A 21,537-nucleotide genomic window follows, 5' to 3' on the forward strand; every position below is an offset into this window, starting at 1 on the left:
AGAGTCGGCTGCTTCCTAGTTCCTGGCACCGGGCGCGGGGGCTGCCCCTCATGCTGGGGCAGCTGGGCTGAGCCCTCCTACCTCATTACAATATTATGCACCGGCCCCGGCCCGGCCTAGGCAGCGCTTAATTAGCCGGCGGAGTGCTGGAATGAGACAGGGAGAGGGAGAGGGAGAGAGGTAGGCGTGTGCGTGCGTGTGTGTGTGTGTGTGTGTGTGTGTGTGTGTGTGACTCCAGCCGGGCTGTGGGCCACGCAGAGGCAGCCAGTGCAAACTGCAGCCCCGAGAGGGGAGAGAGGGAGAGAGACAGGAAGAGGGGATAGTGTATGAAAGACAGCAGGAGACAAAGGGCAGGCGGGGAGCGATGGCTCTGAGGGTGTGCGTGCGCGCGCGAGCTTGCGAGAAAGCCGGAGAGGCCCGGGAGGAGAAGGGGACCTCGGAGCGGACAAAGGCAGGAGCAGAGCTAAAGGGGGCGAGTGGAAAGAGCCTCGGCTATCAGGGAGTCGCGGGCAGTCTGTAAATATTGATTAAGCGCCTACTAAGTGCCGGGACCTGTGGGATGCAAAGAAAGACAGAAAACACAGCTCCTGTTCTCAGGGAGCTCAGTCAAATGGGGGAGACATGGCGCAAAGGAGCCTGTCAGATCAGATAGCCTGGACCAAGGTCCTTTCATAGGCATAGAAGACTGACTTAGAGCTGGAAGGACCTTGAAGGCCATAGGCTCAACGCCCCCATTTTAGAGACGAAGAACCTGAAGTCCAAGAGGTTAAGTGACTTGCCCAAGGTACCACAGCTGGGAAGTGTCTGAGTCAGCATTCAAACTCCTGACTCCAAGTCCCGTCTGGCTGCTGCTTCAAAGCACTGATTTCAACCCCACCTCTGAAACTTTAGGCATATTACTTCATATCCCTGGCTCCCAGTTTTCTTGTTTGTCCAATAAAGGAGGTTGGGTTAGGTGTCTCTGAAGTCCCTTCCAACGATAAATCTATGGGGCTGTGATCTTTTGGTGTGCTAAGCTCTATGTGGGGCCAAGGAGGAAAAGACCCTGCCCCTCAAAAAAGTCCCTATGGGGTCCCAAGGAGCCTTGGGAAATACAGATTTCTCTCAGCCTTAGTATCCTCTCCTCTGTGAACTGACAGGATTGGACCACTCGCTACCTGTGTGACCCTGACTGAGTTATTTCCCCTCTTTGGGCCTCAGTTTCCTAATCTGTCAAATAAAGGAGGTTGTTCAAGATGGCCTCTGAGGTCTCTCTCCAGCCTGTAAGGTTATGAATAAAGGAAAAGTATGAAGCCGTCTATGGCTGAAGTTTTGTTTCCAAACCTTTGGGGATGACCCTATTTACCGGCTGAGGTTCTGACAGTAAATTGTCCAGCAATTTTATGGAGGAACTGCTCAGAACACAATGAAAATCTTTGGCAAAGCAACAGTAACTTTTCCTGCCTCATCTGGAGCCTGGACTGGGTACGGTTCAGCATTTAATTGCAGGATGCCTTGGATTGTCTTTAATTATTCCGTATTTGTCTCCTTAACTAGATTATAAACGCCTTAATGGCTAGATCATAAAGATTCCTACTGGATGGGAATTTGGAGATCTTCTAAGATCTCTCCCTCCCCCTCAGTTTTCTGAGAAGGAAATTGGAGTGGGGAGGGAGGGAGAAGGCACCAGCCCAAGGGAAGGTAGGCAGTAAGCACAGAGCTGGGATTTAAAACCTAGATCTTCTCACTCAGCATCCAGGGCTCTTTCCACTTTAGCTGACTGCCTTTCAAACGGCCTTTTACAGCCTCAGCCTCCTTTACTGGTCTGCAGCATTGCAGCACCCAACACTACTGACCACCCCCTCCTTCTCAAAGTTCTTTCTTCCTTTCGCTCAGATCTGTGACACTGCTTCTCTTATCTTTCTGACTGTGCTCTCACTTGCTCTCTCTCTCTCTCTCCCCCATCCCTCTCCCTCTCTTTCTCTTTTCATCTTTCTCTTTTCATCTCTCTCTCCTTTTTTTCCCTCTCCCTCTCTGTCTCTCCCTTTCTCTGTCTCCTCCCTACTATCTCTTGAGCCAGTCACAACCTCTCTGGGCTCTCCATTTTCTTCATTTGTAAAGTAAAGGGGAGTGGGAGAGGGGAATGCTGAACTGCATAATCTCTTCTGTCCCTTCCAGCTAGCTCTTAAATCTGTGGTCCTAAGCATTCCTCCTAAGCTAGAAGGCACTTATTAGCTGTGTGACCCTGGGCAAATCACTTCATCCTGTCTGACTCAGTTTCCTCATCTGTCAAATGAACTGGAGAAGTAAAGGGCAAACCACTCCAATATCTTTGCCAAGAAAACCCCCAATGGGGTCACAGAGTGTCAGCCATGACTGATAAATGACTCAACAACAAGAAGCATCACCCCCAAGGTTTTGTCTTCTCTTTCTCTCCCCCCGGAGGTCTTATCCACTCTAGGCTTCAGCTCTCACCTCTCTACTCCCATATCTCCTGTTCCAACTTTTCTCATGAGCTTCAAACAACTTTTAAAACTTGGCGCCGCAGAATGAACATAACCCAAACCCAAGTGGTCAGAATCAAAGTCTAGAGAGAAGGCAGGGACCTTAGCGGTCTGGTTCAGCTCCATCTCCTTGCTTCCTTACTCCACCTCTCTCACCTAATCTTAGCTCTGCTTCCTTTTATTGCCAATTCATTTTTCAGTTGTGTCTAACTCTTTTGGGTTCTCCTTAGCAAAGATACTGGAGTGGTTTGCCATTTCCTTCTCCAACTCATTTTACAGATGAGGAAATTGAGGCAAACTGGGTAAAATGACTTGTCCAGGGTCACACAGCTAGTGTCTGAGGTCAGATTTAAACTTAGGCCTTCCTGACTCTAGGCCTGGAACTCTATCCATTCCACTGCCTAGCTGCCCACAATTACACAGGTCATAAATGGTGGACTCAGGCTTCAAACTCAGGTCTTTTGACTCCAAATCCAGACTTCTTTCCATTACATCTACTCCATAGAATCATAGAAGGTTAGAATTGTAAAGATCTAGGACTTAGAACTAGAAAGAATTCTCGTGTTATCTAGCCCATCCCCCCTCTTTTTACAGAGGGGGAAAAAGGCCCACAGTGACTTCCCTGAGGCCACGTGATCACTCACTGTCTGAGCTGGTATTTGAACCCAGGCCTTGGTGACTCCTAATCCTGGCATCCAGTGCCTTTTAAAGGATTCCATATACAGAAATAAGTTTTCTATAAAGTGACCTGCTCCTGGAGTGAACAATCTGGCATAGGACCTCCAGAGAAGTGGCCAGCCCTTCAGACCACAGACGGAAAAAAATGTGCAAACATAACTGGCATTTAATTAGAAACCAGCAGCCTACATCCCACCGAAGGGCTTCTGCCTTCCCTGCCCCCTCCCCCAACTGACATGGACTCTGTCACCGGCTTTGTGACCGTGGCCAAGCCCCCTGACCTGGTTATTCAGGTCCCTGCTTCTCCACTTGAGGACAGAAATAACCATACTTAAACTCACTATCTTCTCAGAGCTCCTTGCAAATAATGAAAAGATTAGCATCATTAACATTGGGGATGCTGTATGCCCTGCAGAGAGAAGACCCCTACAGACTCCAACCTTTTATAGCACGTTAAGTTACAGAGAGTTTGGTAGCCCCTAATCTCAACTGCTTTTAGCTTGTCAAATATACTTAAGGCACTCAAAAGTTATTTCAGATCCTTTTTGCTAACAGGAAATAGTGTTACATGTTTTTAAAAGAATTGAAAAAAATTCATCATCGAGAGGGAGGATGGTGAAAAAACAAGGTTCCACAATACCTGTGTTTGCCAACCAACTGACCAACAAGTATGTATGAACCACCCACCATGGGCCAGGTGCTGAGAATACAAGTCCAAAACTTCCATTCAGAGGCAAGTTTTTACCAGTATACATTTTTTTTTTAATTTTTAAAGGTCCTTATTTCTTAAAACCATAAACTTATAAAACTTCTTCAACTAGGCAGGATAAATTGGACTGTCATTCAGTGAGGTCAGCATTAAGCAAGTCCCAACCTAACTCAGTGAATTTCTCAGGTAGAAGGTCACAGTTGAACCCCAGGTCCAAGTGAGAAGATTTGCTTGTCATGTCCACCACGTGTCAACTGACGGATGGCTGGGTGTCAGTTTACAACTGGTGGTTGGCCGTGTTCATTTTTGTTGGTATAGTTCACATATTATAATTATTGTAATTTTCTGTTTAAATATTTATTCAACCATTACCTTTTGGCCAATTTAAAAATATCAAAAGGGTGATTTTTTTTAAAGGAGGAAAAAAATCACAAAGACGATGCCTAGCTTTAATCATAAAAATCACCTTGGAAACATAGTTTCCAAGTTCTTGAGTTGGAAGGAGCCTGTGGAGACACCTACTCCAACTCTCTCCATTTACAGATGAGGAAACTGAGGCCCAGCCATGTTATAGTAAGTGTCAGAAGCAGGATCTGTTTCTAGGAGCCAAGGCTCAGAGCTATCCAGCATATAATTTACCATGATCACTGTCCTACCAGTTCATGAAGCCACCAAAACTCTCTCAATATTCAAAAGGAAAACATTCAGAATTAGAAAATTAGCCTAAATATTTTTTTTATTAAATTGTTTTCAAATGAAATGACTAAATAATTTCTTTTAAACTCACTTCAGTAATGAATGAGAGAAATGTTGTAGATGCAAATAGTCAGGTATCGGCACTTTAAAAAAGAGAGAGAGATTTATTAATGTTATGATCAATCTCTGTGCCAGAGGTCAGATGGAAGAGCACCCTCTTCTCTCCTCTCAGCTGGGAGGTGGGGACTATCCGGTGCAGAGTGCTGCATACTCCATCATAAACAGTGGCTGGGTCAGTTGGTTTTGCTTAACTATTTTTCCTTATTACAAAGGAAGGTATTTCAAGGCACAGAACTATACAAGGAGGTGCCTCTGGGAGTAAAAAAATAATAATAATGCATCAATAAAACTTTTGTGAAAGTACTTATTAGTTGAAAAATTGAACTACTTTTATTGCAGAAGGAACGTAAGCTCCCTGAGGTCAGGGGTGGCTTTCCTATTTGGTTTGTGTGTCCCCAGGGCCTCTCACTATACCAGCACTGAATGGGTGCTTAATAAAGCCTTCTTGGGTCAGATAGGATTGAATGTCAGTAGGAAACCATTTCCACAACCATAAAACCAGTTTTTCCATCACACCATCCATCACATCCCCAACTCCAAGGATGGAAAAGGGAGAGTGGAGGTAAATAAGAAGCATCAAGGGCACATGATTCCCCTTCAATTGCTAGCATTTTCATGGTTATACATATTTTTGCATAATACCCACATGTATCTTTAATTATTATTTCTGAATGTGGAAACCTGTGACTTAGGGGTCTAGAGAACCGAATTTTAGTGATAGGGGAAAAAAGATTTAAAATTTCAAAATGTTTACTACTTATTGAAAATTTTAATATAAATATAAAATTTTATTATAGTTATTATATTATAAATACATAATATATATTTATTACATAAATTAATATAAATAAAAAATCCTCCCCCCTCAGACCTATGATTTCATTATGATATTCATTCATTCCCAAAAAAGCAAGTGCCTCTAATCAAGTCAGGTCTGTGCTTAATCTCCTAAATAGATCAGAGAGCCTGGACCCTCACCTAATACAGTGTCTCTCAAAATATATTGTACAGGCTGTCCCAGAATTCTCAGTGTAGTTTCAAGCTAGACCTTTTATATACACTAACAATAAATATAAATGTTACATATTGTGTAAATGGATTATGTAGTCAAATATTAAATACATGCTTATAAAAGGTAACCCACACCTGGGTTTAAAAGGCCCCGTCAGCCCTCCCTAGGGGTGGAGGATCTGAGGTGGGCATTTACCCACTTTGCTGATAGCCATACAAGTCACTGCTAATAAGCTGATTTTGTTCAGAGTCTGTACCTCAATCTACCTTTATTAAATTTACTCACGACAGCTCCTGGGGTTGTGATGAGGATGAATGAGATAATATTTGTAAACGGCTTAGCACAGGGCCTGGTGAATGGCTGGCATTTAATAAGCGCTTGATCTCTGGCTCCTAACCTCATGGAGATCTTGTAGGCATACTTCACAACAGCTTGCATAGATCAGTGCATTCATTCACAGTAGAATGAGGCAATCCTGAGGAGGATGTCTTTGATTCCTAAGGCAAGACCTGCTATGGACATTGTCTGAGGGAGAATTCCAGACATGGTGTGTTTTCTTCTCTGATCACTTATTTTTTTGAGGGGGGGAGGCGGGACAGTTGGGGTTAAGTGACTTGCCCAAGGTCACATGGCTAGTATGTGTCAAGTGTCTGAGGCTGGATTTGAACTCGGGTCCTCCTGACTCCAGGGCCAGTACTCTATTCACTGTGCCACCTAGCTGTCCCTCTTATCTGATTATTTAAAAAAAAAAAAACAAACAACCATAAAATAGACCTTTGAGATGACCACTTGGAGTATGGAAGTCAAAGAACTGTAGTACCCACACACAGTCAATTTTCTGCCCTCTAGGGGCCATTCACAGACCTAGGATCATAGACTTGGCTCTGGAAAGGGCTTATATGACCATTTTGACCTCCTTTCAGAAACGAGGAAACTGAGGCCCGGAGATGTCTGTTATGTGACTAGCCCAAGGTCAAACAAGTAGTGAGAGGTGACGCTGGAATTTGAAGCCCAGATCCAGTGATTCCTCAGCAAATATTTACTGACCATCTGCTCTATGTGTCCTACTGCACCAAGCACAGAAGAGTCCGATGAAGCAAGAAGCTTGTGATGTACATGCCCTCAGGGACACTCTCTTTGTGGTTGGGTTCTCTGTGACCCCTGCTTGTTAGGAGTCTAAGGCTATAATTTGAGTTTTTAGAGTTTTGTAAACACAACTGCCATCCTTCCTCACCCTGAGGTGTGCAGATGAATCAATCCAACATTGCTTGCTATAAAATGTACCCATGATACACAGACGCATTTATACACGTTCACGGGGTTGTCCCTGGACCTGGCTCAAATCGGTTCACCAGAGATGGCCATTACGTGTTCAGTGTGAGCATCTATGCCTTGGAAAGTGGCAAGCCCTACAAATCCACGTGTGATTTTCTAGTTTGTTGATTGTCTAAGCTTGAGGAAGTGGTGGAGAAAATGTTTAATATAGATTCAACTTCAAAGCGCATCGTGGACACATTTCACTTTGGGAGAGCTGATTGTGAAACATTTACCAGCATATCACTGCATATCTAATAAGGAAGGCTTTTATTCTTCTCAGCATCGATCAATTAACCAACAAGGATTTATTAAGCCCCTGTTATGTACCAGGCCCTGTGCTAGGCTCTGTGGACACAAGGATGAAAAAGGAAACAAGCCTTACTCACAAGAACTTTACATTCTAATGGAAGAGACAACAAAGATGTGTCTATGTGTGTGTACATACATGTACGATGTGTATGTGTGTCTGTGCACATGTGTCTTTTATGTGTGCATCTACACAAATACATATATGTATATACATGAAGAATGTCTATATATACATTCTATGTAGAATGTATTCATTCTATACAGATAGATGGCTCCCTGGATAGTGCACTGGGCCTGGAGTCAGGCCTGAGTTCAAATTTGGCCTCACTTACTAGCTATGTTACCATGGGTTAAGTCATTTAATCTCTGTTTGCCTTGGAGGTAATTAGGTGGTTCAGTGGACAGAGTGCTGGATCTGGATTCAGGAAGACCTGAGTTCAAATTCAGCTCAGAACCATATTAGCTGTGTGACCCTGGGCAAGTTACTTAACCTCTGTTTGCCTTAATCCACTGGAGAAGGAAATGGCAAACCACTCTAGTATCTTTGCCAAGAAAACCCATGGTCCATGGGGTCACAAAGAGGTGGACAGGACTGAACAACACCATTCTGCAGAGAATAAGGGTGAAGAGAATGCACACAAATGCATAGTTTATAATACAAAATAGTTGAGGAAAGGGGGGCCCTCACAGTTCAGGGGGTCGGGAACGGTGGAGTCTCTATTCTTCTGTGGACTGTAGGTTATCATTTAGACCACAAGTACTTCCCTGAGGCCATTTCTCCCTCACTTGAGAGAGTGCCTCCAGGATAATTTATGAGGCCAAACTTCCTGGGTGGACTGATGTCTATAACCCTGGGCAGAAATCCTGAAAGCATTCAGTTTCCTCTGGTATTTTTTTTTCTTTTACTAGCCAAAAGGGCTTGGCCTCTCCCTGCTTTTTCCCAACCACAACCACATAGATAAAGTGTCCATCTGGGCCCAGGCAGCCCCATAGCAAGCACCTGGCATCAGAGATAAAAGTTTCTATTTCTCCAATGTAAGCTAATCTTGAGACAGTTAGGGAACCTTTCACTCTCATCCTCTCCATTCCCGCCCCCCCCCCCCCCAACCAGTTACTCTGCTCCAAGGCCCTCATGTGAAGGTCTGGGGGATGAGGGAGCAGGTAATCTCTTGCCAAATAACCTCAATTCTCTGATATTCTCTGAGTCTGTTATCCTTCGATGGGGATAATATTCCCCCTTCTCCATTTTTTACCCAGCGGGAAGTATCTCATTTTTACATGCTTTCTATCATTTTAAAAAATTTTTGTCACCTTCTGTTTTGGGGCTGTGCTCATTTCCTTTTCACAATCCTTCTCCCTTCCCATTAAACCCAGCTCTGTAACAGGAGGAAGTGTGGGTAGAAACCTGGCCCCAGACAGTGAGACTGACAACCCTGCTTCACTTAAATCCGATTCACTCTCAAGTCGAGACATCGCCCCATGATGTCATCGGTCCTCTTCAAAAACAAAGGACAAACAAAATCACTGGCCCCATCATTGACTTTTTTTTTTAAGTAATACCAATTAGTTTTCTCATCCAGGAGTTCTCAATTAAATTACAGGCATGGTCCCTATCCCTTGTAATAAAGAATTATATTTAAACAAAACCAACAGACCACAGCTACCCTCAATCGAACACTTTACGTCACATTGTACACCCATAACCTCTCTACTGAGAATAAAAAGACTTTTAACCCAATATTCCCTATTCTTAGGGGGTTTTTGTCTGTAATATGCAGGTTTCCTGCATTCTTGGGTGGGCTAGCACCAAAGGCCTTTGAAAAGGAAAAGGATGCTTGCCAAATTTCCTAGGGATTTGCTGAAGGGTCCCTAACTAGCATTCTGGGTAATTTACAATTTACAACCTATTGAACTTGTGAGTTAAATAACAATGGTTCCATAAATCTACTGAGTTTCACTAATTGGTTTACTGCCCATTTTCCAATTCAGCCCCTCCTCCATAGAAATGATCACCACCTAGTTCTCTCCCTAATTGTCAGGGGGAAAGACATTTTTTATTCTATTATTGATCATCAGCCCCGGCTCCTTTTTCACTAAGCAAAGAAATGAAACCCACGTACTTGCATACCTTAATGAATCTTTGAAAATCAGTTAATCTCTCAATAAATAGAAGTCCACGCTAAATCCACAATGCGGATAGGATGTTTGTAATGTTATCACTTCAAAGGTCCCAATTTGGACTTCAGAAAGAAAGGAAATATCCAAAGGCTGTCATTCTCTTTTCGGGAGAGACAGTGGGAGGAGGTATTCATAGTCTTTTAAATATTTTTTATCTGATCAATATAGAAGAAAAAAATATGTATTAAATTCGGTTCAGCCCATTTTTATTGATCAATAGTAGCACAGGGCCAGGTACTGGAAGGAGGGGGAAGAGAAAAGCAAATTTAACAGGCTGTCCCCACCTTCAAGGAAGTGGGATTAGATTATGTCTAGGGGTCCTCTGGGCTTTAATTCTCCCACATTCATAATGATGATCTGGAGTCGTTGAGAAAAGGTTAAATTAAGTGTGAGAAGGCATGAAAAGCCTCTGAGCATTTTGAAGCATTTCTGAGCACGAAACTTTAGAAATTTGACACATTTTATCTTGACTTGAGTGACCTTCTCCAATAAACCTCCAAACAGATCCCCTTCATACAGTACATTCACTGAAAAATGGTTTTTCCACTGCCCCTGGGAGGAAGAATGGACCCGGGGGACTTAAAGTACAGACACTGACTCTTGGAACTGACCAGGGTTTTTGCTGTCTCTCCACTGCTGACCTATTTACATTGTGGCCATGGCAAACTCTATTTACTCCATGCAATAGGTTTTTGAAAGATTTCCAGCAAAGGCTATTAAAATAACATGAAAATGGTACTTAAAGTGGTAGACTTCAGTTATACAGAGAATTTCAGTTAAGTGGAACATCTCATTTCCCAGCAATATTGGATAGATGCCATTGGTTATTGTATGAGACATTTTCTGACAAATCGTTCAGAAATTCCTTCCGACATCCTTATTTGCTGACCTACACGCACACACATGCACACACACGCACACACACATACTGTAACTGGTGTATATATACACACTTACTTGTGTGCTTGCCGTCTCCCAGAGAGATTGCAAGCGCCCAGAGGGCAGGGACCATTGCTTCATTTTTGTCCTTGTAGTGCTCAGCACAGTCTGGCTCACAACAGACCCATGATAAATGCTTGTTGAGGTGTTCTCAGTATAGATCCACTCTCTTTTGAGAGTTGTAAAAAATGCTTTTTGATGACCTCAATCAGATCCTTTGATGGCTGGAAGACCTGAGTTCAAATCCTGACTCAGATGCTTTTTGCCTTTTTTTAAGGCAGTTAGGGTTAAGTGGCTTGCCCAAGGTCACACAGTTACTACGTATCTGAGGTTGGATTTGAACTCAGGTCCTCTTGACTCCTGGACCCGTGCCCTATCCACTGAGCCACCCAACTGCCCCAACACTCTAGCTGTGTGACCACTGGCAAGCTGATTAATCTCTATAAGCCTCAGCTGCAAAATGGGGATAATAATAGCACCAACCTCACAGGAGTGTTGTAAGGACAGATGAGATAATATATATGAAAATACATACAAGTGTAGATATATGTGTATTTACATATATACATGCATATGCATATAGCTCGATAGATAGACAGACAGGCAGGCAGACAGACAGACAGACAGACAGATAGACAGACAGACAGACAGATGGATAGATAGACAGATGATAGATATAGATAGATAGATAGATGGACGGACGGATGGATGGACAGACAGGCAGACAGACAGATAGACGGACAGACAGACAGATGGATAGATAGACAGATGATTGATAGATAGATAGACAGACGGACGGACGGACAGACAGACAGACAGATAGACGGACAGACAGACAGATGGATAGATAGACAGACAGACGGACGGACGGACAGACAGACAGACAGATAGATAGATAGATAGATAGAGTACATTGGAAACCTTAAAGAAACATTACAGTGATAGAAAAATGCTAGCTATGATGATGGTCTGGGATCCTGGCTGTGGGGCTCTGGGCTAGCCCCTTAACCTCAGTGCCCCAGGCCATCAGACTGTAAGAAACAGAACAGAACCATTGATGGGTATATTCACTGATGGAGGGAGTTTCCTCTTTGGGAAACAGAGTCTGGTCCCATTGGGAGGGGAGTGAAAGATGCATTCATCCCAAGTGCCTGAGTGCTGTCACTACTCCAAGGGGAAAATCTATGGCCTTCCAGGTGTGGTCAGAGCCCTTTTCCCCACCATCATCTATCTCTCTTCTCTCTTTTTAATGGATGGTGACATGGAAGGAATTATTAGGCAAGTGGAAATTTCATCCAGGCCAGCAGTGAACCCTAGGGACCTAAAGAATCCGCCAAGCAGTAAGCAGCCACACAAAAGCCCTGTGTATACAGTCCACCAGGAAAAGCAGCTGAAAGAGCAAATCTGATACTGTTTTCCACAGAGGGACTTGGCCATTTTAGAGGGTCATAGCCAAGTTCACAGACCTGAACTTCAATCTTCCATGAATTCACTGGAAAGTCCTCCAGCTTTCCCCTGCCTTTCTGATGAATATCTTCTGCAAGCCAATGTGTAGGAGGAGAACAAAGAAAGCTTGCCCAGGCTGGGGGCCAGGGGAACCCCTTCTGCTAAGCCAGCTCATGATACTGTGGGCACCCCTGCATCACGATCTCTCATCTTCCACGCTGAACTGTGCATTCTGGTTGGGGGCCAAGCACTCCTGGTCAGGCTACAGTCTTCTCTCAAGGATCACATCTCTTACAACTGGAGTCCTTTTTCAAATGACAAAACTGAGTCTCTGAGACTTGCCCAGGGTCTCACAGATGGTAAGTATCTCAGGTAGGATTTGAACTCGTCCTCCTGACTCCAGGCCTAGCACTCTCTCCACTCCAGACTTGTAGCTACTGTGGCTCTCTTGAAGGGGCTGAGCTGACCCTGCTCAAGTAGACAGCTGAAAGCATCCTGCCTCTTCTCTCCTCTACCCTTCCCAAGCCTGAGTTTTTATAATGATCGCTGACACGTTTCTTCTAAAGCATCTCCCACACTGAGTTAGCTGACGTTCTCTGGTCACTGACATATTTAATCATCGCAGACACCGCTGTTCCCACTGTTCCTACCCAACGGCTTCTCAGCCAGACACCTTGGTCCCTGGCACATGCTAATCACGTGCTAGAAGGGTACTTTTCATGAATTACTTACAAATTAGAGAGAGACAAAACATTAACCTGTCTGGAAAAAGAAGCCTTGTTATAGGTATGATGTTATGTGGCCATTCTCCTCAACTTTACCCGATCTAGTTCATCAGATCCCCTCTCATGAGTCCCCGAATAGCTTATGTTTTCTCACATATACTATTAAAAATTTAAACTATATATAATCTACATGGTAAATACTTATCATTTATTTGTCTTCTTGTTGTCCAGTCATGTGAGACTCTCTGTGACCCATTTGGGGTTTTCTTGGCAAAGACACTGGAATGACTTGCCATTTCTTTCTCCAGCTCATTTGACAGATGAGGAAACGGAGGCAAACCGGGTGAAGGGACTTGCCCAGGGTCACACAGCTGGTGAGTGTCTGAGGCCAGATTTGAATTCAAGGAAGATGAACCTTTCTGACTCCAAGCCTGGCTCGCTGGGAACTATGACGCCACCTAGCTGCCCCATCGTGGTCTTAGGTCGCCTATACACTGAGAGTTAATCTGCCACAGTGGAAAGAACACTGAGTTTGGAGTCTGAGAGACTGGGTTCCAGACCCAGCTCTGCCCCTCACAACCTGTCTGACCCCAAGCAAGCTACTTTACCTCAATCACAAAATAAGAGCTGGGGTCCCTCCCATCTCTTGAGAGCTTATAAGTAACTTGCAAGTATCAGAGGCAGAATTCGAACCTGGGTCTACAAACAAAACCTATAACTCAGTCATAGCAATCTGTACATAAGACATTCATCTCTGTCGGAGAATGACCCCAGGAATTGGCCTGCCTCTCTTTGTGTTGCCCAATGATAAAACAGTGTTCTGTCCTTCACACTCAGCTTCCAGGCATCACTACAATTATTGACTTTACAGCAGTATATAAAGTGTCCTAAAAGTCTTTGTGCAGTTCCAAGCTTTAATGGCTTAGAATTAACATAAAATCATAGAATCAAAGATTGAATGCCAGAAGGGACCTTGGATTTAATCTATCCCCCCCTTTTATAGTTGGGGAAGTGGGAGCCCAGAGAGGGTAATAACTTGAGTTACATCATGTTTAATATTCGACTACTTTGATGATGCTGTCACATGGGGCTAATCTAGATATTGGAAGGGGAAAGACATTTATCAGCTACTTCTCAATAATACAGATGGTGTGTCCCAAAACTTTTAGTGCAGTTCTAAGCTACTATCAACAGAACCTGGACTTTTATGATGCTCTGTCCTAAGGAAGGGGTGTAATGGTTGGGTGCCCTTATATGGCAGATTGGAGGCTCATAGATTCAGAGCTGGTAAGTTCCTCAGAGACTTCCTAATTCAAGGTCACCCAAGTCCTCTGATGCCAGATCCGGTGCTCTCCCTCCCCAAACTTTAGCCTAGTGCTTTCTGAACTCAAAAAGTGATCCATATAGTTCTCCTTCCCAGAGCCACAGAATCCCTGGGTCATCTTGTCCAACCCAGACCCAAACAGGCATCCCCCTGGATACTATCCCCTACCAATGGTCATTTAGCCTCTATTTGAAGGCCTCCAGTGAAGGGGAACCCATTAGCTCTAGGGCAGTCAGTCTACATTTGGAGACTTCCAAGGCCTTCCTTGACTTCCAGCCTAAATCTGCCCCCTTTTTTTGGCTCCCCCTGCCTCGCTCCCCCCTCCCCACATTGTTCCTGGTTCTTCCCTCAGAGGCCAAGCACAATGAGACTTCTTTCTTTTCCATGTGACTGCCCTTCAAACCCTTGAAGACAACTATCCATACCTGGTCTGGGACTTCTCTGGGCTCCTTAGTTCTTTCAGTGGCTTCTCATATGGCATTGTCCCTAGCCTTCCATCACCCTCTACTCTGCATATACTCCAGTCTGCAAAGGCACTTTCTAAAAGATGGCGCCCAGAACAGAAGGACTCCAAATAGCCTTCTGGTCAACTCTTTACAACGTGTCTCTTGCTTGCAAAGTTAGACCATACACATGCCCATTACTTAGTCAGTAATCAATATCCCGGCGTCTAGTAAGTGTTTACTTAAGCACTTGCAAAGGAGCCCCTGCCTTCAAGGATCTGATGTTCTAGTGGTGAAAGCAAAATATAGAAATCAACATGGGGAAGGCGCTGGAGGCTGAGGAAGGGGGGAGGGGAGGAAGAGACAGAAAGGCCAGAGGAGATGGCGCTTAAGCCGAGTCTTGGAAACCAAGAATCTAAGGTTGGGATGGAGAGCATGTCAGGCGCGTAAATAGGAGAGCCAAAGGCACGGGGGCCAGAGATAACATGATGCAAGGGGCAGCAATTAGGCTGATAGAGTTGGATGTAGCTGGTACATGGAGGGAAGTAAGGTGTACAAAGTCTGTAAAGGCTGTAAAAAAAAGTTCTAGAGGCGGCTAGGTGGTGCAGTGAGTAAAGCTCTGGCCCCGGAGTCAAGAGGACCTGAGGTCGGTTCTGGCCTCAGACACTTAACACACACACACACACATACACAAAAACTAGCCGTGTAACCTTGGGCAAGTTACTTAACCCCAATTGCCCTCCAAAAGGCAAAAAAAAAAAAAAGCTCTAAATACTAAACAAGAGACTTTACAGTTAATCCTGGAGGTAACAGGGAATCATTAGAATTGATTGAGAAGGGGGTGACTAATATAAAAAAATACAAATCAGCCCCCAATATTAAAAATAAATGAATTTGGGCTATATTGAAGCCTATTATGGTATAGTGGAACTGAATTTGGAGCCACAATCTGAGTTTCAATCTTAGAACTGCTACCTACTCCTCTTTGTTACTTTAGGCAAAATCAGTTAAAACTCTCTGGGCCTCACTTTACCTATCTGTAAAATTTGGGGAATGGATTCCATAGCTTCTGAGGTCCTTTCCAGTTCTAAATCTAGCAACTTACATTCTTCCTTAACAGGATTTTCCAAACCATTCCATTCTTCTAATTGTATGTTTTGTTGAGAAATGACTGATACATTTCTTCCCTCTCAAAAGTCTTCAAGAGTGAGGCCTGTCTTCCAGGAATGGGTTGAACTAAATGCTCTGTGGGGTTCCCTTCCAATTCTCAATCCTGTGATTGTCAGATCAAACCAAAGCAAACCATGAACAAAATCACTCGGAGTGGGTTAAAGTTAATGTGCTTGATGTTGGCGCCATCTTGTGGTGTATTTCTCAACAACCAAAATTAAAAGAACTCAAAAATCACCATGAATTTGAAAAAAACAGAGCCGTAATTTATAGTAGCAATTAATGCAGATGGAAAATGAGTATTTCAATAATAAAAAGCATTTAACTAAAGATGATGCATTTTATCTAAACATAATTGAGTCAGAAAATCATTTCATTAAAGTTAATAGTAAGCCCGCTAGATTTTTAGTAAAATGCCTCTTTACTGCTGTTAAATAAAAGCATTCCACACATAATAAAAATGTGCTGAGAGGAAGGAACAAGAAGATTCACTGGAAAATGATTTTAAAATGCCATGAGAGGTAGGGGCGGCCAGGTAGCACAGCGAGTAAGAGCACCGGCTCCAGTGCAAGTTACTTAACCCCGATTGCTTAAAAAAAAATGCCATGAGAGGTAAATGGAAGATGAGATCTTGGTGTTTCCATAACGGGGAAAACAATTTTCACCATTGCCTCCAATGTCCTCATTTTCTTTTTATGCAAAAGTGAAACCAGAGAAACTAGCAGCAGGCTACCTAAGGCAAGAAGTGGAAGGGAAGACTGGACTGTCTCCCTGGATCAGTTCTTGAAAACCAGTAAAATGAAAAGGGCATTGGATGCCTGCCATCTTTGGAAGCTCATTCTGGGAATGACCTAGGGTAAACCACTTAAAATCCCTAAGATCCAGGTGTCCTCATCTATAAAAGGAGGGGTTTGGTCTAAATGGCTTCTGAGGTCTCCTCTTCTAGTCCCAGATAATGATTCCCCAAGTTAGTCAGTAACGACTCTGAGCTTATCCACACTGAGTCAGTGAGGTGGCTTGGGATGGAGTCAGGAAGATATGAGCTTAAATCCAGTTTTGGACACTTGCTAGCTGTGTGACCCTGGACAGGTCGCCAAACCTCTACTTGCCTCAGTTTCCCCGATTGTAAAGTGAGGATAATAATAGCACCTACTTCATAGGGTTGTTGTGAGGATCATATGAGATAATAATTGTAAAGCACTTAGCACAATTCCTAGTACACAGTCAGTGCCACATAAATGTTAGCTATTATTAATATGACCCCCTAGGGCTGTTAGGAGGATTAAGTGAGATAATATTTGTAAAGGACTTGATGTGGATTCCCTCCCCTACTCCCTCTAGGTGGTGAAGATCACTACCTGTTCATATCTTCTCATCCTATTATCTATCTATCCATCCATCTATCCGTCCGTCCGTCCATCCGTCCATCGGTCCATCTGTCCCTCCGTCCATCCAGCTAGCTAGCTAATTACAAAATAAGTTCACTTCCCTATGATTCTCACTGATTGGTCTTTGTTCTGCCTTTAAAAAACCAACCACCAAGTATATCTCAAGCACCTCCCGTTTTCGGGAGCTTGGACGAGGTCTTAGGGACACTCTACTAAAGAGAGGTACATTTAGAGAGTACACAACAAGGCGTTCGTTCCTTGGTCGTAGTGTGGTTTTAAGTCTTGGTAGCTTAAGGTGTCCTTTCTGACATTTGCAAGAGACAGAGTGGCTTTGGGAGTCCAATCTTGGCTTCTGTCATTCACATTCTACCATTCATGGTGGACCTGGGCAGGTCCCCGAGCCCCTTAGTGCCTCCAAGAACTCAAGTCCCAAGCAGGTCTACACTGGTGGTCCTCTGCCCAGCCAGTTCCCCACGTCGACGACGAAACCCTCTTCCGCCTCAAAGCCTGCCCTACCAACCTCACAGCGGGCTAGGAGAAGTTCTTAGCTATGGAACCATGAGGGAATGTGGTCCTGGAGCAGCCAGAGTGAAAGGGGTTGGTGCAGGGACAGGGTTGGGGTTTGCTCGGATCCCGCCTACCTACGCAGCTCTTTAAACGGCTCTCCGCGAGCTCTGAAATGGCACCAGAAGTCACCGTCTTCTTCAGCCTGGCCGATCCAGAGGGGCTGGCGCTGCCTGGTTTGGTGAGCATGTCTTCACTGCTGGCCCGTTTTAGCTGTAAGGGAGAAAGGCAGGAGAAGGGAGAGGACAAGAAAGAAGCCAGGTAAGTCTCCCCTGGGGGCTGGAGCATCCCTGGTGCCTAAGGGTACCCTACCTGGGACACCAGAGGTGCTTGATAAAGACTTGCTGATGGACCGCAGACCTCTGCCCACGTTGACATCAAACCGTTCAAGATAACATCAGGGGGAGGGGTGTCTACCGACATTCATTGTCTCACCCACATGCTTTGAGGTCTCCATGTATGATCCCATCACCATTTCTGACTCTAAATCTAAGAAACTAAGATTTCTGTGGTGACCAAGGAAAAGACAGAATTGTAGGATGGATGGGAAGAAATACAAGACAATGTGGGAAAATGCATTAGACCAGGAAAAAATTAGATTGGTCACTAACCGGCTATGACAAACAACATGGCCTGTCCATCTCCTCATCTGTAAAATGAGGGGGCTGCACAAGAGCATACTGGAGGTCCCACTGAAAGCTGAAAGCTCTGTGTGCTAAGCAGCAGGGCACTAAGCCAGACCCTCAGTTACCCTCTTGGAATGACACAGCCTTGAAGAACTCAGCTGTTACCCACTAGCAGTGACTTCAGACGGGACCTGCCCTATCTTAAGAGGGGTGAAGGGAGACAGTGCAGCTCATTCTAAAAAAGGGGGTTATAGTCAACTCAAACCTGAATCCTTGCCCAGGGAATACTGCCAGATTTATTGGACTATAAGTGAGTCTTTGTGAACAAAGACATTAATAAGCATCAATTGGTGACCTCACATGCATTTCACTGCAAAACTGTCCCCTGATGTCACCAGAAAGGGAAGGCTGTCACCCTCTAATTATGAGAGCCACAAATCTGAAATTCCTTTTCTCTTCAAGCTTGGCCTCTCTCCATAAATGTGACCATTCTTGGATCACCCAGGACAGGTATTACACCCACATCACACAGTGCTGGAGAGCCACCAGGTTAGAACCCAGAACATGGGGCTCTTCCTCCTCACGCCTCCTGGCCCCAACCACCTGGAGGTGGCAGCAGTCAAGTTACAAACAGCTGCCAGTGGTCAGTGATGCTTGAATTCTCTAGCCCACACTCCAGACGCCTCATGCTGGGGCAGGGGTGGAGCCTCTCTCCCAGAACACCACAGGAAGTGGGTGAAAGCAATGAGGCACATCCGATCGTGGAGGCAGAACAGTCCCTGGAGAGCTCCCCAAAGAAAGAAGGGAAGTGGATTGACTGACAACAGGGAATTCCAGAAGCATGATCACAAACAAAATGCTTCTGTTCCCACTTTCAAAGGCAAATGTTCCCATTTTATGATGTCATAAACACTAGCAAGGAGAGTGGATTTAATCTAAAAGCTGAGGGCATTTTGGACAGCACTTAATTAGTGGTAAATGCCCCAAACTAAATAGGCAGAAATACTGGGCTAGTGGGAGGGCCACTGGACTGGGAGGCAGTTGGTATTTAACACTAATCTGATGTGTGACCTTGGACAAGTCCCTTCCCTTCTCTGGGTCTCAATTTCCTTATAAGGGCTATGACCTGTAAGGTTCCTTCCAGTTCTGACATTCTATGTTCTAAGGCCCTTCCCTGATCCTGACAGCCTTCCTTTGGGTCAGTCACCTCCCCGTGCCACAGTTTCCTTCTTTATAAAATGAGGGGGTTGGACTAGATGGCCCCTGGAGTCCCTTCTAATTCTAGAGCTGTGATTTTGTGACTGGTGGGCTTAAGTTTTCTGTTTTAAGGCATCCTGGAGAAAGTGGATAGATAACCATGGACAACAGCCACTCCATCCAGCCCTCTCATTTCTAGATGACAAAACCACGTCTTGGGGTTAAGTGACTTGTCCAAGGTCATGCAGAGGGTTACTGTCAGAGGGAAGACTTGAATCTAGGTCCCCTGACCCTTGGGCCAAATGTTCCTTCTGCCTAGTTTCTCAACCCCCTTACCCAATCCTCCAGTGTTCCACTCTCTCTTCATGTGGTCTGAATGATTTCACTCACTCCTGCCATTAGGAACACACTTGATCATTTTATCTTTCTGACCTTCCTGAACAGGTGTACAACATTTCACACAAACGACAGATGCACATTTTCTCCCTTGTGTTTCTCTGCTTTGCTCTGTCTCCTATGTTAGCCACCTATAAGCCTCCCGAGGGCAAGGAATATATCTTCCTCCTCTGAAGAAGGAATTCCCCTATCCTACGGGGGCTCCGTATGCTCAGGGCTCTGCTGAGTTCCAGGAAAAAAGGTCCCTGACCCACATGGACATACTAATTTAGCCTTCATTTTTCTTATGATAAAAGAGGTCTGAATACAGGCCCCTAAAATGAAAACCCTTTGAAAGAGGAAAAAGGTACATCCTGAAAAATACACAATTAATTACCACATGAAGCAGTCTTCATGGTAAAAAGAAAATTAATATGTTTATCTTCCTTCTAATTAAAATGTTTTATTCATTCATCACCATTTTCTTTATCTTTGTCACAGAATGATCAACATGGGATAAAAAAAATCAGTAGAACTAAAAGCACAGTCAGGCCACAGGTTCAGAGAGGCCAGATCTGGGGAGCAGGGGATTTGGGGGAGATTTGTAATCTATAGTCAGACCAAGATGGAAACTTGTTCATATCACTCTATCACGTACACAAAACTATTAAACAAAACAAAATGATTAACATTTTAAAATTGCTTATTTCTCCTCTCAGTCACTATAACCCAACAACCCAGGGAGCATTTATTATTATTAAGTGCCTCCTGTATGTCAGGTAGAATTACTCTTGACCTCATTCCCATTCTCTCCTCCTTTATTCCAGTTTGAGATAAGAAGACAGCCTTTCTCTACACCCTTGATCCCATCCCTTCCTTTCTTTCTCATTTGGATTGCCCTTATAATTATCTCCCACTCTGAACTTCAGTCTCTACTTACTAATTGGTTCCTTCTCTGCTGCATACAAATATATCCATCTCCTCCATTCTGAAAAAAAAAACAACCAAACAACCCTTCATTAGACCCTGCCCCCCTCCACATATCATCCTATATTTCTCCTCTCTCTCTCTGTCTAATTCTTGGGGTGGGGTACGGGAGAGAGCTGCATGCTGCTGCCTTCTCTCTCTCTCATTCCTCAATCCTTTCCAATATAGCTGCCAAACTATCACACCAGTGAAACTTTACATTTCCTTTACATTCTTTCCACCAGTGTCAGTGACCTCTTAATTGCCAATTCTGATGATTTTTTCTTACTCCTTATTTTTCTTGACCTCTCTGCAGCATGTGCCATTGACGGTCATCTTCTTCCTCCTGGATATTCTCTCTTCTCTGGGTTTTCATGACATAGCTCCCCCCCCCACCTCTTTGACCAAGTGTTCTCAGTCTCTTTGCTACCGTAGTATCCTTATCATACTCCTTAAACTAATGTTTCACCTTAATTGAGAAATACCTTAAAACATAAGAACATACTATAGAAACAGATCCATATACATGTATATATGTTGGTCAAGCTGAAGCTTTGATAATATTTAATAAACACTTTTTATTCTTCACTGATTTTAAGCCTCTGGGCACCCCAATGGGAAAACGTTTATAGAAAGGAGCTGTCTAAATAATTCACAGACAGAAAGGAAATAAGATATCCCTTCTTTCTAAACAGAGACTTTCTGTATGGAGGAAGATGCATTTGCTGGATTCACCAAACTATTTTTCTCTCTTTTAAAAAAATCTTGGTTACGTCTGGTGGCCCAATGGATGGATGGATGGATGTATGGATGGATGGATGGATAGATGGATGGATGGATGGATGGATGGATGGATGGATGGATGGATGGAT

The 21,537-nt window shown here is 44.1% G+C and overlaps 1 protein-coding gene across 4 annotated transcripts in view; it reads right to left on the reverse strand.

Moving 5' to 3' along the window:
- The window catches only part of SPECC1 (sperm antigen with calponin homology and coiled-coil domains 1), a 293,242-nt gene that overhangs the window by 239,463 nt on the left and 32,242 nt on the right, over window positions 1-21,537 (reverse strand). For 3 of the 4 annotated variants that reach the window (XM_069089598.1, XM_069089600.1, XM_069089601.1), the window contains exons 3-4: window positions 20,640-20,687; window positions 17,579-17,714 (exon numbers count right to left, since the gene is read on the reverse strand). In XM_069089598.1, coding sequence (XP_068945699.1) covers window positions 17,579-17,714; window positions 20,640-20,687 — 184 coding nt within the window. The remainder of the gene's footprint in view (window positions 1-17,578; window positions 17,715-20,639; window positions 20,688-21,537) is intronic. The other variant, XM_069089599.1, reaches the window with a different exon arrangement.

This window comes from Petaurus breviceps, unplaced genomic scaffold, assembly GCF_028583685.1.
Source record: "Petaurus breviceps papuanus isolate PSGF00001 unplaced genomic scaffold, PetGlider_PUasm1.0 186, whole genome shotgun sequence".
NCBI classification, from domain to species: domain Eukaryota; kingdom Metazoa; phylum Chordata; class Mammalia; order Diprotodontia; family Petauridae; genus Petaurus; species Petaurus breviceps.